This window comes from Sciurus carolinensis, chromosome X (genome assembly GCF_902686445.1).
Source record: "Sciurus carolinensis chromosome X, mSciCar1.2, whole genome shotgun sequence".
Lineage (NCBI taxonomy): Eukaryota > Metazoa > Chordata > Mammalia > Rodentia > Sciuridae > Sciurus > Sciurus carolinensis.
This window is the reverse complement of record NC_062232.1, coordinates 129742201-129756640: the sequence shown is the minus strand read 5'-3', so window position 1 is coordinate 129756640 and position 14440 is coordinate 129742201. Positions and strand designations below refer to the sequence as shown.

The 14440-nt window shown below is 53.0% G+C and overlaps 1 protein-coding gene across 8 annotated transcripts in view; it reads right to left on the bottom strand.

Moving 5' to 3' along the window:
• Positions 1-1070: 1070 nt before the first annotated feature.
• Positions 1071-14440, bottom strand: part of Atp2b3 (ATPase plasma membrane Ca2+ transporting 3) — a 67387-nt gene continuing 54017 nt past the window's right edge. For 6 of the 8 annotated variants that reach the window (XM_047535436.1, XM_047535440.1, XM_047535434.1 and 3 more), the window contains one exon: positions 1071-4437. In XM_047535436.1, coding sequence (XP_047391392.1) covers positions 4117-4437 — 321 coding nt within the window. In that variant the 3' untranslated portion in view covers positions 1071-4116. The remainder of the gene's footprint in view (positions 4438-14440) is intronic. The other 2 variants (XM_047535441.1, XM_047535442.1) reach the window with 1 other exon arrangement.

Genomic DNA, 14440 nt, shown 5'->3' with positions numbered 1-14440 from the left:
GTTGGGGACAAAGGAATGAGGCACATATAGTAAATGAATAAATGAAATAAAGGCTTTCCATTCATGGTTTTAGGGTAAAGAGGAAGTCTGTGACTGGAACCCTAGTGCACTGCTGATGGGCATGTAAAATGGCGCAGCTGCTGCAAATAGAATTGAAAGCAAGGTCTAGGAGAGTAATGTGCATGGCCAGGTCCATAGCGGCATTATTTATAACAGCCAAAAGGCTGAAGCAAGCCAAGCGTCCGTCCATGAATGGATAAACCCAGTATGGTCCGTCCACACATCGAGGCTGGAAAAGGAAGGAATGCTGACACGTGCTACCACATGGATACCCCTTGAGAACATGACACTCAAAGAAGCCAGTCCCAAAAGACAAAAGTTGTATGATTTCAGTTCCATGAGAGGCTTTAGATGACAGTTTTGTAGCCAAATTCATAGACAGACAATAGGACAGTGGGTGCCAGGGGCTGGGGAGGAGGAATTGGGAATTGTTTAATGGCGCCAGGGTTTCAGTGTGGGAAGGTGGAGATGGATAGTGGTGATGGTTACACAACACTGGGGATGTGCTCAATGCCACCGACCTGTGTACTTAAAAAACGTTGAAGGGCTGGAGTGTGGCTCAGTGGCAGAGCACTTGCCTAGGATGCATGAGATCCTGGGTTCCTTCCCCCAGACCAGGGAAAAAAGTTGAGATGGTCAATTTCATGTTATGTGTATTTTACCACAATAAAAAAAAATGATAGGAAGTCTGCGAGTGTGCCAGGTTCTGGCACTGAATTGTCACTGTTGTCAAACTCTGCTCCCTGCTGCTACCTGAGGACACTGTCTTGGATGTTCGCTGCAGACCTTTCCAGGTCAAGCCAGTTGGAAGCTCCCCCTGGTAGAATACCTGTCACCCCACAGGTGGACCGGCCGCTTCTTGACGTAAGGACCCAAGACAGCAGCATGCCTGGGGAGAGGTGCCACACCCCAGCTTCTGCTCTGGCCCAGTGGTGCAAATGCGCCTCTGGTTCCGTCCGAGAATTCACTGAATAATAAATCACACACGTTGCCCAGACCAGGATTGTAGGAGCCTTTCATTTTTTTACACACAGAAATTTTGGTCTATTCTTTAAATTAGGAAAAATTCCACTACAGACTTAAAATTATTATGCATCTGTGGTCTTCCTCATTAAGATATTTTTGTTCATCTTTATAACAGGCAGATAAAAATGTAAAACATATTTATTAACTGAACACAGTTGACCAAGCCATTCCATAATAATATAATGCTTTAGAAAGAGGGGCTTCCCTCAGCCTGAAGACTGTACAAGAATCAGAGCAAAAGATGCAAGCTCACAGTGCCCCTTTCCTGAACCCCACAGCCCAACGCGAAGGCAACCGAGGGACCACACGGTCAACATTTACGTCAGGCAACTTTACACAGCAGCAGTGAGGGTTTGCTTTTTAATATACAGTGGCCATGTGCTCTACCGATGTGTCTACAACAGAGGATGAACAGAAGCCCATGCAGCTGACCTTCAACCAAACACTTCGAATTTGATTTCCTGTTGAAGAACACAAAGACCCTCAACAAATGGAGTTGCCCTTTTTGTTGTGGTGGTTTGAACAAGGACATCAGGGAACAATTTACAAATGAGTAACATTCTCAATGTGCCCTTTAGAAAAAAGGGATGGCTTTAAGGTATCTGCAGCTGGCATTGGAAAGTGGGATTTGCTCTTCTAACTGAAATTCTTTTGCCCGAGATTTGACTACTCCTGCTCAGGGGTGACATGGCGTTAATGTGGATGGTGGGGACACAGCACGTGTTTGTTTGGTTTGCATGGATGCTGGGGAGGTGAGGCAAGGCTGCGGCTGGGCTTCCAGCACAGAATGTGAACATGACAGGCCCCGCTCCCTGGGGAGCTCCATCTATTCTCATCCTACATCCCTTGGCTCCCACCTGTCTTCCGGAGGCTGAGCCCCAGGCCCAAGCAACAGGCTTACACGGGGGTTGTGGTGAGACCCAATCACCTCCCTGTGAAGTGTGACACTCGTGAGTTCAGAAGGTAAAGGAACCTAATGGGTAAAGTGCTACCCATTTCACTGGTGTCACTGTGGGTGTCCATACTTGGAACCTGGAGGCATGGGGGTGTTGGCTTTCTAAGGGAAAGGGGCACATCTTTCTGGGCTTCCATGGCAGGGTAGCAGACGTCAGGAGCCTCTGACTCCTGCCTTCCCTGCGTTTTCCTCTTGGTTATCACTCTTCAGGGGAATATGAGACTTGGGTGCCTGCATTGCCAGGAGGGGTGCTTGGGGAAAACACCTCAGGAACCCCAGGCCCAACTCTCCTGGCCTGCCAACCAGCCCTGCCTGCCTGGATGGTCCCTGGCTGCCAGCCTCTTGCTCAACCACTATGGACCCAGTTGTGTCACTGGCATGATGAGAGTGACAGCGGCATTGATAAAATGCCATTGCTCCAAGAGGCTTTGCTTCTCTGATGTTGCCGGAAGTGGCAGCAGACAAAAATCCATGCCTTTGTGGCATGTTTGTCTTCTGGATGAGAAGACCAGGGTTGGAAGCCTGCTTTGGTGGGGACGCTACCCGGCTGCCGCAGACACTGAGACACTGGGGTGGGCTGGTGGAGTACTTCCTGCATTTGCCAAGACACAAAGTGGGAGTCTAAGCAGAGGTGCCAAGGGTGATAGGGTCTGGATGGTTGCCCCCAAGTCAGCTTCTTGGGTTTTTTTTTTTTTTTTTTTTTGGTGCTGGGTCTTGTCATGCTAGGCCAGCCCTCTTCCCCTGAGCCACACCTCCAGCCCAGCTTCTTGGGTTTTGATGATCCCTCTTCTTCAGTTGGTTTCTGTTGGACTCTGGCCTTGCACTGGGGCCATTAGTCTCTGCTCTTCCAAGGCTGCTGATCCCAAGGACTCTGGGTCCACTCGTCGGGTTAGATGGGTCAGAGGGCTGCAGAACCCACACCTCACGCACAGTGCTTCATGTTCTTGAAGTTGGAGTTAGACAAAGAAAACCATCAGCCACAACGAAGGACTTGGAATTGGAATCAAAACTGAAGGAAGCCAAAACAAAAATTCCCCTTCCGCCTACTGGAGGGGACCATTCTCATCAATACTTTGGTATTTTCCTTTTCAATAAAAAATTCCATTGAAAGGTTTTTCTCCTCTATAGGCAGGGGTCTCAAAGTGCAAATGTTCCAGTTGTAAGGTCTCCGGCCTTGAGCATCCCTCCACAGACTTCCTCCTTGGGATTCTCAGCAGGGCCGGGAGGAGGAGCGGGGTGGGGTGGGGTCCTGAGGGGTCGGGGGTTAGGGAGGAGAAGATATTAACTGAGAAGAAATTCTTGCAGCCTAGATCCCTGAAAAAACCCTTGCTACATTCAATGATGAAATTTCAAAAGGAAAATGCCTAATAAGAGGAATGGAAATATCATGCCAATAAATAGTTCCTTATTCTTTAGCTATGCATCTTGTCATATATATGTATATGCATATAGACACACACATACATATGTACGCACGCGCACACACGCCGACTGCAGATGGGTCTAGTGTACTCAGGGAGTCGCTTTGCAGTTGCAGGTACATTTGCAGGCGGCTCCCTCTGGTGGTCTGTTTGGGCAGTGACACCCTTCCTCACCGTGCAGAGCGCTTGCCTTTTCTTGGTACTTGTGTGCAGATCTGATTGCTTGCTGGTGGGGGCAACGAAGCTCCCAATAAACCAAAACCAGCCCCTGCCCCCCCTCACAGCCCAAATGGGGAACACATGGTGAAATTGTAGTGTTCTTTAAAAAAGAAGGATTGGTAGAAAAAAAGTGGGGAGCACAGCTGTTCTCGCTCTCTGCTTTCTCTTTCTTCCCATCTGGGTGAAGAACCTCCCCCTCCTCCTCCACCTGCCCGTCCCCCACAACCCTCACTTCTCCTCCTCCTCCTCTGTCCCAGATGGAAGGCCTGACGGACTACACTTTACTGCATGGATTTGACTTCTTGCAAGAATATTCTTCAGCCACCTTAGTTGTTTCCCTCTTTGGCAGGTGTGTGGGCTCCCCTCTGTGGGTGTGTGTGCGTGCGTGTGTGCATGTCATGTGAGTCCAGGTGTGCGTGTGCCAAGAAGTTCTGGTTAGAGGGACGTCTCCACGCTGTGGAGCGGGCTCCCGGGCCTGGAAGAGAATGCTGAAGAGGTAGCTGACTTGGTGACATGCGTGGCCAGGTAGATGCCGCTGTCTATGGCGTTGTTGTTCTGGTTGGGGGACGGGGGTGGGGGTGCTCGCAGGCGCTCCTCATTCTCATCCACGTCTGTGTCATCGATGAGCGGGATGTTGTGGGTGTAGTCATTGATCAGAAACTCGGGCGTTGCCATGAAGTTGTGGATGGAGCTCTTGGATTCCGGTTTCTCCAGGCCTTCATAGAGCGAGCTACGGAAGGCTTTCACCACCCGGATCTGGAGTGGGAGGTGGAGGGAAAGGCGGAGGTGGGAGCGGGGGCGGGAAGGAAAGGGAAAGGAAAGGACACAATCAATGCTTGGCTTGTGCTGGCAAGTTCTCCCCACATCAATGGCGGGGGGTCATCACGTGTTAAATGTTCATCTGTGGGGGCCGACACAGAATGGGACTGGCATTGTGGCGAAGGCTTGCAGGTCTGGGCCTTGGTCTTATCAACTGATCTCCATGCAGGAAACATGGCTGACCTGGGCTGATGTTCTAGGACACTTGGCTCTTGGGAGCAGGACTACTTTAGGTGGCTCCTGGGGTCTCTGCCCAGTCTGAATTCCAATTTGGTAGCAAAGAAAGATGATTTTTTAAAGGGAGACTTCTGGAGAGTGGGCACTCTACTGTGTCTTACCTGACAGAATGAAATATTTTCTGGTAAGAGAGGTCCCACCCAGCCTATGGGCATTGCTGGCCTTTCTGGAATGGTTCTCCCTCGAAAACTTCCCTAGGGACCTCACCTCCTTCCCCTTGGCTCCTGTGGCTGCAGCCAGGACCCACCATGCCCAGTCCCATCTGGTCACCACAATCCCTGCTGCTAAGTCCAGCAGCCACTTCTGCATCTTTATCTTAATTGATCCCTCAGGGACACTCAACACAGCTGATCTCCTGCTTCTGGAAACTTCTCAAGGTTCCCTGACATTGCTCCTGCTGATCTTCCTTTACCTTACCAACTGTTCTGGCCCTACATCCTCTACTGCTCCCTCCTCTGTCTTGGGGTGCCTCAGAGCTCGGGCCTCTCCCTGCTCCTCTGTCCTTACCTCTCCACCCTGGCCACAGAGCTGGGGCCCATCTGGCTAGAACCAGGGATTGTGGGATAGGCTCCTCAGCAGAGCTCTAGGCCTGAGAGTCTGTCAGTCTCCCACCTGGGGGCCAAGAGTGAAAATGGCTACACCACCTACCCCCCAGGCTGCCCCCATCTACTACAGAGATTCTCCTGGTCTCCTCACAGCCCCAGGCAGGAGCTAGATGCATCTGAGAGGGTTTGATTGCATGCTTGGGACCACCAGCAGTCCTTTGCAATCAGCTGCCACCTGCCCCTCCAATCTCTCTCACACTCCACCCCCCTCCTCCTCCTCCTCCTCCTCCTCCTCCTCCTCCTCCTCCTCCTCACTCTTCCATGTTGACATTCTTGGACTTTGTCATATGCTACATGTTCCTGGGCCAACCCACTGTTTCCAGTCCTCAGATCAGCATAACTTCTCATAGGGAAGGACTTCCCACCATGCCCCAGACTCCCCAGCCAGTCACCGGGGTCCTCTGCCCCCAGCCAGGCTGAGGTGTCCTCTAGCCCCTTCTACCTCCTGCAGGACCCTGCTCTGACAATTAGCTTCTCCCTCTTCTGACCTCTCCATCTTCACTGATACCTGGACTCAAGTCTCATCAGTTTTACAAGCCACAGAGCCACTGCCTCTCTTTGCTCCCTTGCTGGATCCCCAGCCTGTGCTCTCCCACTTCTAGAAGCCAGAAACTGATGGGTAGGCCTGTCCAGCCTTGTGCAACCAGCGCCAGCACAGTCAGTCCAGCTGCCCTTCTTTGGGGGCAGTGGCAAGAGTACAGTCCTGCCAGGCAGGACACTGAGGTTGCCCGGCTCTAGTTAGCCTCTTCCTATGTGAGGGAGCGAACATATTACAAGAGTTCTTAATGTCATTTCCAAGTTCAAGGTCCTAGAATTTGGTTTTCTTGCTTTAGATAAGGTGTCAGCAAACTACAGCCAGAGGGTTAACCCCAGTTCTCTGCTAGGGTTATAAATTAGGTTTTATTGGCACATGGCCATGGGCATTCAGTTATGTTCTGTCCACGGTTTCTGTCAAGCTACAAGAGCAGGGTTGTGTAGTTGTGACAGAGACCTGGCCCCAAAAGCTAAATATATTTACTCTCTGAACAGTTGGCCAGTCCCTAGTTTAGACAATGAATCACCCTGACTACAACGAGTCCCTTTCAGCCCCCAGAGTCTGGACCTTGAGGCTGACAACACAGCCAGGGCAAGCACAGGCTCCTAAATCAGTTTAAATGAGGCAGACCTCAGAGTCCGTGGAGTGCAAAAACTGGAGCCAAAGTACTCCGTAAAACCGGAGTTTTCTAGCTCCCTGTCGAAATCCAGTGAGGATTTTCTCTGGACTTGGCGAAGCCACATCTGCCTGAGTGCAGATGGTCAGCCATTTTCTCCCAGGTCTTTATCCCAGACTAGTTTCTGAAATAGGGGTATCACAGAAAGTGAGGATCATTTGACATTGTTAATGAGAAGAACATAATCTACTTTTTGTAGCCAATTTAAATCTTGCCCCGTTAGTTAAGTTTTCCAGTGCAGGACTGGAGTGTTGATGCCCAGGACACCACCGACTGCCACTGCCTATCAAGTCACAGAAAAGAGAGAAAGCTGAACACTGTTGCCCTTGGCCCTGGGGATGTGCTTAGTACATTCTCCAGCAATGCACCCACGATCTTGGCCACCCCCTTTCCCTTGTTGAGCAGGCCTTCTTTGGATCTGGGTCATATGATCAGGCCAGGCCCCTGCTCAAACCTATCCACAGGTCTCATTGCACCTGGCTGAACTCCAAAGCCCTCCCCGCAGAGGGCGGCCAAGGCCACAAGACAGCCCTTGCCTCCTGCTTCCGCTTCTGTAGTGACTGCTCCTCTGGCCCCAAAGGACTGTCCCGGGTTCTCCTGGGTGTGAGCCTCATTTGCTCCCTACTGCCCGAGCCCAGCAGCACTTGGGGAGCACAGGTGTGAAGGAGCGATCCTTCCCGGGATGAGAGGGCCGCCAGCTCCAACATTCTGCTGTTGTGTTGGAAGCTGGGCTCGAGTCATCATGAGTCTTACAGCTGATGGTGAGTCACTTTTTCTCCAGCTTCTGTTTTCCCTGCACTCAAATCTGGGGCTATTAAAAGTGACTTTGTATTGGTTTTGTGATGGGTGTTTTTAGCTGATTCTAAGATGAAGGGTGCAGGCAATTCCTAGGAAATTGTTTTAGTGAAAACTAACAAATGTTTCTGAGAGGCTGCTCCTGGGGGTGGGGCTTGCACTCAGGTGCTCATGGACAGCCCCACGGCCTCAGGCTTCCTTCCACTTGGCCTGGAATTCAGTGTTCCTGGTAAAGGCATGGCCCAGGCCTTGCCCCTGCACCTTGGCTTGCACTGGCTTCTTCTTAGGCTCCTGCCCATCTCTACTCCTCCCAAAGGGACCTTGCCACCCTCAAGGCTGGAAGTGCTGTCTACAGCCTGTCAGACCATCTGGACATCATCAATGCCATCTGCACCATGTCCACTGGTATACCTGCAGCAGGGACCCTGTTCCAGATTGCCAGACTTCAGCACCCTTGTGGCCTCCTCCGTGCCTCCCCTTGGGTGTCTCCCATCTCATCCATACCTCATTGCTCCTCGCCCTCTTCCTGCCCCAGCACAGGGCTCCAACCAAACCTCGGAGGCACTGTGGTCTCTGCCCTACCCTACCAGCCGTCTGGTGGGCCCTACTTACGAGACATCTTCCACCTCAAGTCCCTCCCCACCTCCACTGCTGGCTCCATGTCCCACTTGGGGTCCCAGAGGCCCCTGGGGACTCACAAGCCCCTGCAGTCAGAGACCTTGTCTGCCTGAGGAATTGATCTTTCCCCAGCACCTGTCTCATGGCTCGTAACTAAGGGGTGATGACCCTATGGTCACCTGCACTGTCCCTTCTCCAGATGGCATTGTCAGGCACTCTCTGGCCACTGAGTCAGACCCTGCTGCTCCTCCACATGACTGCAAACATTCTAGAAGGTGACAGAATGGGTCTGAGTCCTGACTTTGTGTGGAGAAGTCATCCTACAGTTATCTACTCCCCCAAAGTCCATTTTCCTATAGGATAACTTTTAAAGAAAAGAAATAAAACAGAGTCCAGGAAAGATGAGTCCTCTGGTTAGGGCTGAGACTTCTGGGAATACAGAGGGGGTAAGGTGGGCTGGGCAGTACACACTCAAGGATGTCACTCCTGCCAACTCTGCCACTCTTGTCTAGGTCACTTGCTCCCTCTCAGTCCTGCAGTCCCTTCCAGCTGCAGTCACGGCCAGTGGCCCTGAGAAGGTTGGTACTTTATTGTCTCCCGTGCCCCCAACAGTCCACCACACAGCAGGGAACTTGATGCTCCTCCCCTTGGCTCCTTTCCAGCCTCTTTGCCCACCCTGCTTCCCCTGACCATCCCCTCTCATCCACTCGTGGCCTCCCATTCCATCTGTCTGCCAACCACTCTCCTCTCTGCAGCTTCGGACTTGAATATATAAGCTAAGTTTCAAACAATTGACCCTAAAGTCCCAGCCCCAGACCCCGCCAACTCCACTGCTCCCTCCAAATGACATCCAGAATGCAACTTTACACCCGCCCACTACCCTGTGGCTCCCACCATGCCAGGTCTGGGCTGGCTATTGCGGGGCCCCCTCTCTCATCTGCCTGCTGCCACTGTTGACCCCCACAGTTTACCCTTAGCATAGCAGTCTGAGAAATCCTTTCCATTGAAAGTCTCCACTAACGTAAACCCTCCCCAAACTGTTACCCACAGAGGAAGGAAAGAAGTCCTGTCCCAGGCCTGCCTCAGACTCGCTGGCTCTGTTACTCTTCATACCCTCCAGCTTCCAGCGCATTCCTTCCGCAGGCTCTTCGCACTGACTCTTCCTTCTACTGGGAAGGCTCTTCCTCAGTAAGCCTCAGGGTGCCCCTCCTGCCTCCCCAGCACCCCTGCACCCACTTTGGCTGCCTTTGCTCCATTGCACTGCTCCCCTTCAAACGTGCCCCCACATTCCTCTCTCCTGTGTCCTTCCACTGGAGCATAAGTTCCCTGGGAGCAGGGGTTTGTGGCCTTCTCCGATGGCCCCAGCACCCAGCAAGGTGCCCACACCCAGCAGGGGCTCAGTGAGCAGGGGCAGAATGTCTGGGACCCACTCAGCCTGGACCCTGGCTCCCCCTCCCTGAGGCTGTCCCCCATTTTGCTGTAACTAGCCAGCTGGAGCTGCTCTGGAACACCCTGGAAGGAGCCCCCACCCACTGCCCTGTGACTCTGTGACTGTTCTTCCCCAAGACAGAACTCGGCTCAGATAACTGTTGTCACGGAGGCCGTCCCAGGCGGCCCGGGACCCAGGAGAGCGCCTCTCCTGTCTCCTTGACTCTTTCCTTCTGGGGCTTGGGCTCATCTGCACTCAGCTGTTTGTCAGTTGCTGCCCAGAGGGGCCTCCAGTGCCTCTGTGTGCCTCAGACAACAGGGCTTGGGGAGCTTGCTGGGCAGCTGACCTGGATGAAAAAGGTGAGCCTTACCCGGCAGTGATGCTGCAGACCAAGCCCCGCTACGGCCCCCCAAGCTGCGGCAGAAGGGAAGCGTGCAATCCCACCAATGGGGGCTCAGTGTGGAGGTGCCCCACTTAGGGGACCGCTTGCTTAGGCCTTCAAGTGCTGACCTAAGCACTTGAAGAAAAATTAGCAATACATGATTCACGGGAACCCAAGTGGGGAGATTGGCAATGCGGGGCTGGGTGCGGTGCAGCGGGGATGCAGAAGCAGAGAAAGCCAGGGACCAGACAGGCGAGGGGCTGAGGGATGCCTGCCCCACTGGAAAGAAAGGGACGAAAATGAAAAGAAGAGAAATAAAAGCAAAGGCCCTGAACCGCAGTGACGACAGTAACGACAGAAACTGCCTGACGCCTCCGTGCCTCTTCCTTCTAATTCCTCGAGCTGCTGGGTTGCTGCTCGGTCTGAACTCCTCCCCCACCTTTCTACTGCTCTGTACCAACCACTAGTCCAGAACCTGGTCTGACAGCAGGGACTTGTCAGCTGCCTTGGCATCTGGGCAGTGAGAAGCCGAACCCAGAAAGCCTGGAAATTTAGAAAAGGTCAGTTTTGGCCTCACTTCTCACTGGGGGAACATCAAGGGGAAGGTCAGTTTCCTCCCTGTGGAGAGGCTGCATGCTTGACTCAGGGAATTGAAAATGAAAAGTCCTCACTTGGCCATTTCACCAAGGGATCACACCAGAAGTTAAAGACATGGCTTTTTGCATGTTAGCAAGCCCCAACTACCAACTGCTAGTATTTTGTGAAAACTGCCTCCCTCCCCTCCTACGCACACATAGGACCAGGACCATGTAAAGCCAGACTTGTGCTCCTGGCATCAGTCAGGCCCAGGCTTTTCAGGTGGTCAGACTATGAAGAACTGGAAGGAAGCCCTCAGCTCTTTAACCAGCCTGCAGGTGGGCACTCGCAGCACTTACTGGGAGGGGCTTGGACGAGGGCTTCCAGGGTCTTCCCTAAGTTTGTCCTGGTGTGTGCTTTAGGAATTGCCTGGAAGGTTGTTCCCCTGTTTTAGGGCCCAGGGTTCCAGAGAGTGTTGGGGCAGGGTAAGGCCCCCACTGGTGGACTGATTATTTCCCACTGTGGAGGCAGTGTGCACACTGTCCAATAGCTAACAAAAAATATCAATACATTATTCACAGAAACCCAAGTGGGGAGATTTGACTTAATATCAACTAACTTCCTGACAATAAACTCCAGAAGTAAGACTATTTTTGCTTTGCCAGTTCCTTCCATCATGGGACCATGAGCGTGGGATGAACGTGCTTCCCTGGGCTCTGGAGAAGTGTGTCCAAGTGAAGCAGTGGCAGCTTATGTAGCCCAGTTTGGCCCAACTGGACAAAAAGTTTTCATGTTGCAAAAGACAATTAAAATAAAGCAATTGATGCGATCTGGAAACCATTTGGTATAACAGAAAACTAAATGCCTGGAGGGAGCCCCTCTGTCTACATGGGACCAAACCCATGGACTATCCCTGCCCCTTTGCTGGACGAAGTCAGGAGCCAATTCCCGAACTATTGCAACAGTAAACATTTGAGTATAGAGGCCCAGCATTGCTGAAGGAAGGGTGGGCTTGGTTTGGCTATAGGTTGGAATGGGAGGGCCATTGGGGGAGGCGCTGCAAAACAGACTTTGAGTGTGGCTGGGAGAGGCTGGGGTCCTTGGCCACCGAGCCCACGGAGTCTTTGGTGGTACCAGGATCTGGGTTTGCTGTCCTGAAGATCACACACCCTCCTGTTCCCAGCAGAAGACAGATGTACAGTGCCCTGAGCTTGCTGCAATACCCATCTCCAGCCACACTTTGGGGATATTGACACCAACTTGGAGAGAGATGCTGGGCTTCTTGCTGCATTAGCTTGTGAGTGCACAGTTGGAGGTGAGAAGGGGGGATTGATACACCAACCGGGAATAGGATTTTGTAGCCCCCTAATTCCCTGAGCCACCCCGATGGGCTGTTCTCAAGGTCATGGCCCAGGCAATGTGAAATGAGGTAGCAGCAGTGGAGGGAAAGGTACTCCAGCTTGGGCTGGGAGGAGGAGTGGCTGTCAGCTGGGAGGAGGCCGCAGAGGCTACCCTGGAGCTAGGAATCAGCAGGCCATGACTGGAGCAGTCTGACAGTGCTGCATTTGGGCAAAGGAGTGAGTGGGGACAGTGTGTGGACTGCTGCCTCCAGAAGCAGCAGAGGCACGTGCATGCATGTTGTGTGGGAGGCTAGGGAGTATGTGGAGGTGGGCTCAGCCCTGAGGATCCTGGTTACCCTCTGGTTTGGGGGACATCCTCTGGCCGCTTTTTCTTGCACTGGCCCTGAGGGCACAAGGTGAGTGTCCCTTCTCCCTGGAGGGTCAGAGGGTCCTTAGTGGGAAGGACTTTGAACATAAGGCCCCTGCAGTGCCCTGACAGCTGCAGGCACAGTCCCCTGACTCCTCCTGGGGCTGAAAGGCAGACCTGCCTACAGCAGGTGAAGAGGATAAAAATTCCCCATGTCTGGAGCCATGGTTTTCCTTAGGAAACCATGTGACTTATGCAAACTTTGAGCCTAATTGGAGCAGCCTGTGACCAGAACACCTTGTACAATGCTGCCTCTTGTCATGGCTTTCACCCTGCCTTCATTCTGAGCAGCTCTGGTCCTCTGGAAAGTTCTAAGGAGAGAAGTGGGGCTGGGACTAGTCTCCTCTCTGCCAGGCCTGGGCCTAAGGGGCCCTGGGTGGGTCCTGGCCCTTGTGGGCACCTGCCTTCTCCTGATTTGTAAGATGAGGGCGCTGGGCTCAGTGATTTCTTGGGGTCCTTAAAAGTCAGGGTGGGGGTTAGGTTCTGAGTTCTAAACCAGTCTGCCACAGGGTAATGATGGCAGGAAGTGGTTTTAGTCAGTAGCTTCCAGAAGCTTCCCTCTTGGAGTTGCCAGGTGTCTCAACCAGCATCTTCCTTCACAGTGAGTCCTTTTGAGGTGCTGCTGCTTAACGGGGATGAGACTTTTAGGCCAGCCTCTGTCAGGAGGGACATTGGACCCCTGTTCCTTCACACCAGTACCCACCTCAGAAGGCCCTGCCACCCAACCCTTGCCGTCACTGCTTAGGTTCCCCCCCTGGAATAGCTTGTGAACAGCGGGAAGGTGGCATCTCTCCCACTGTACTTACCGGGCACTGCTGGCCTCCGGAGATGGGAAGGAGGGGGACAGATGTTCGTGGAAGAAAGGAAAGAAGAAAGGTGCTGGGAGCCAAGGAAGAAAAGAGAGAGAGGCTGCCCCAGGGAGGATGCGGGAGGAATCCAGAGGAAGTGAAGAGACAGCAGGCCTCACCCCAGAGAGTGGAGGTGAGTGAGGAGGTCCACAGAGACCGGGCAGGGCCTGGGTTGGGACAAGGCCAGAGCTGTGGAGAAGGTGTGAGGGTTGTGTGGAGTAGGGCCCTGTCAGCTGCCTTCCCCCTGAGTAACAGGAGGGCAGATGGACAGACAGACAGGAAGCGCAGAGAGAGAAGGCAAAGGAAAATATGGAGGAAGTCAATGGGGAGGAAAGGACAGGGCAGATCCACGTGTGCCCACTGGGGACACTCGCACCCACATTTGCCCCTCACTTCCTAGGAAGGAAGGTACTGCTGCCCACCTGGGCCCTGGCCAAAATGTGCTTGGGAGGCCATGCATCATTTCTGTCCTCAACTGACTTGGCAGAGACTGCTGATGGCCTCTCTGGGTGAGTGGAGGTGAGGCCCTTCCAGGCCCCTGTCTGGGTATGCCAGGAGCGCTGGCTGCTTTCCAACCCAAGGGTGACGGGTGTCAGCCAATATTTCTGACCCAGGTGGGTGGTTCAATGGGTATATCAACAAGCTGGAGGGGTGTGTGAGCTGTGGTTTGGAGAAGGGGTTTGTGTGCATGCACGCCAGTGCTGTTCCCCAGGGTGGCCCTAAAGGACAGCTTAAGCAAGAGGAGGGTGCCCCCCACCGGGGACCTCTCACGGGCTCCTAAAAAAAAAGAAAAGAAAGAAATCAAGCAAAAAGAAACTCGAAGAGTCTGTGATGAGAAAAAGGCGTAGTTAAGGCCTCCCGTCTGCACGGGAGCTGCGGGGCCTCCCTGGAAGGCAAGGAAGAGATAGCATCCGACCATCCCGGCAGGGCTCTGGGCTCATACTTGAAGGCTTACTGTTTGGTTTGGAAATCTGAGTTTGTTACCAAAAGCAGGCTGCCTGGGTGGGAATGGGGGGCCTCACATGGTTCCCATGTTCTCTCCTGTTGGGTGGACCAGGGTGGCGGGTTCAGCGGTCTAGTGGCCTTTCCTTTGTCTTTATAAAAAATGTGGGTGATTATGGAAGGTTCCACCTACTTAGGATGGCCCCTGGGTTCTCTAAAATGTGACCAACAGAATGGACCTTTTCACTGAAATGTACGGAAGGGAATCGATTTCTCCTGGCTTCTTGGAGGAAGGAGGAGCGAGGATGGACCAGGGGTCAAGACCTCCCACTCCCAGGGCCTGTTTGGAAAGAGTGAAGGTGCTTCAGGAATAAATGGAAATGTGGCTCCCTCTGGGTCTTCCTGGTCTCTCAGCTCCAGCTCTCAGAACACCTCTAATGTCTCTTGGCTTGGGCCTGGGTCTACAGGGCAGGTGCCACCTACACAGCAGTGCTTCACCACCAATGAGCCTTCCTGGGGACAGGTGACAG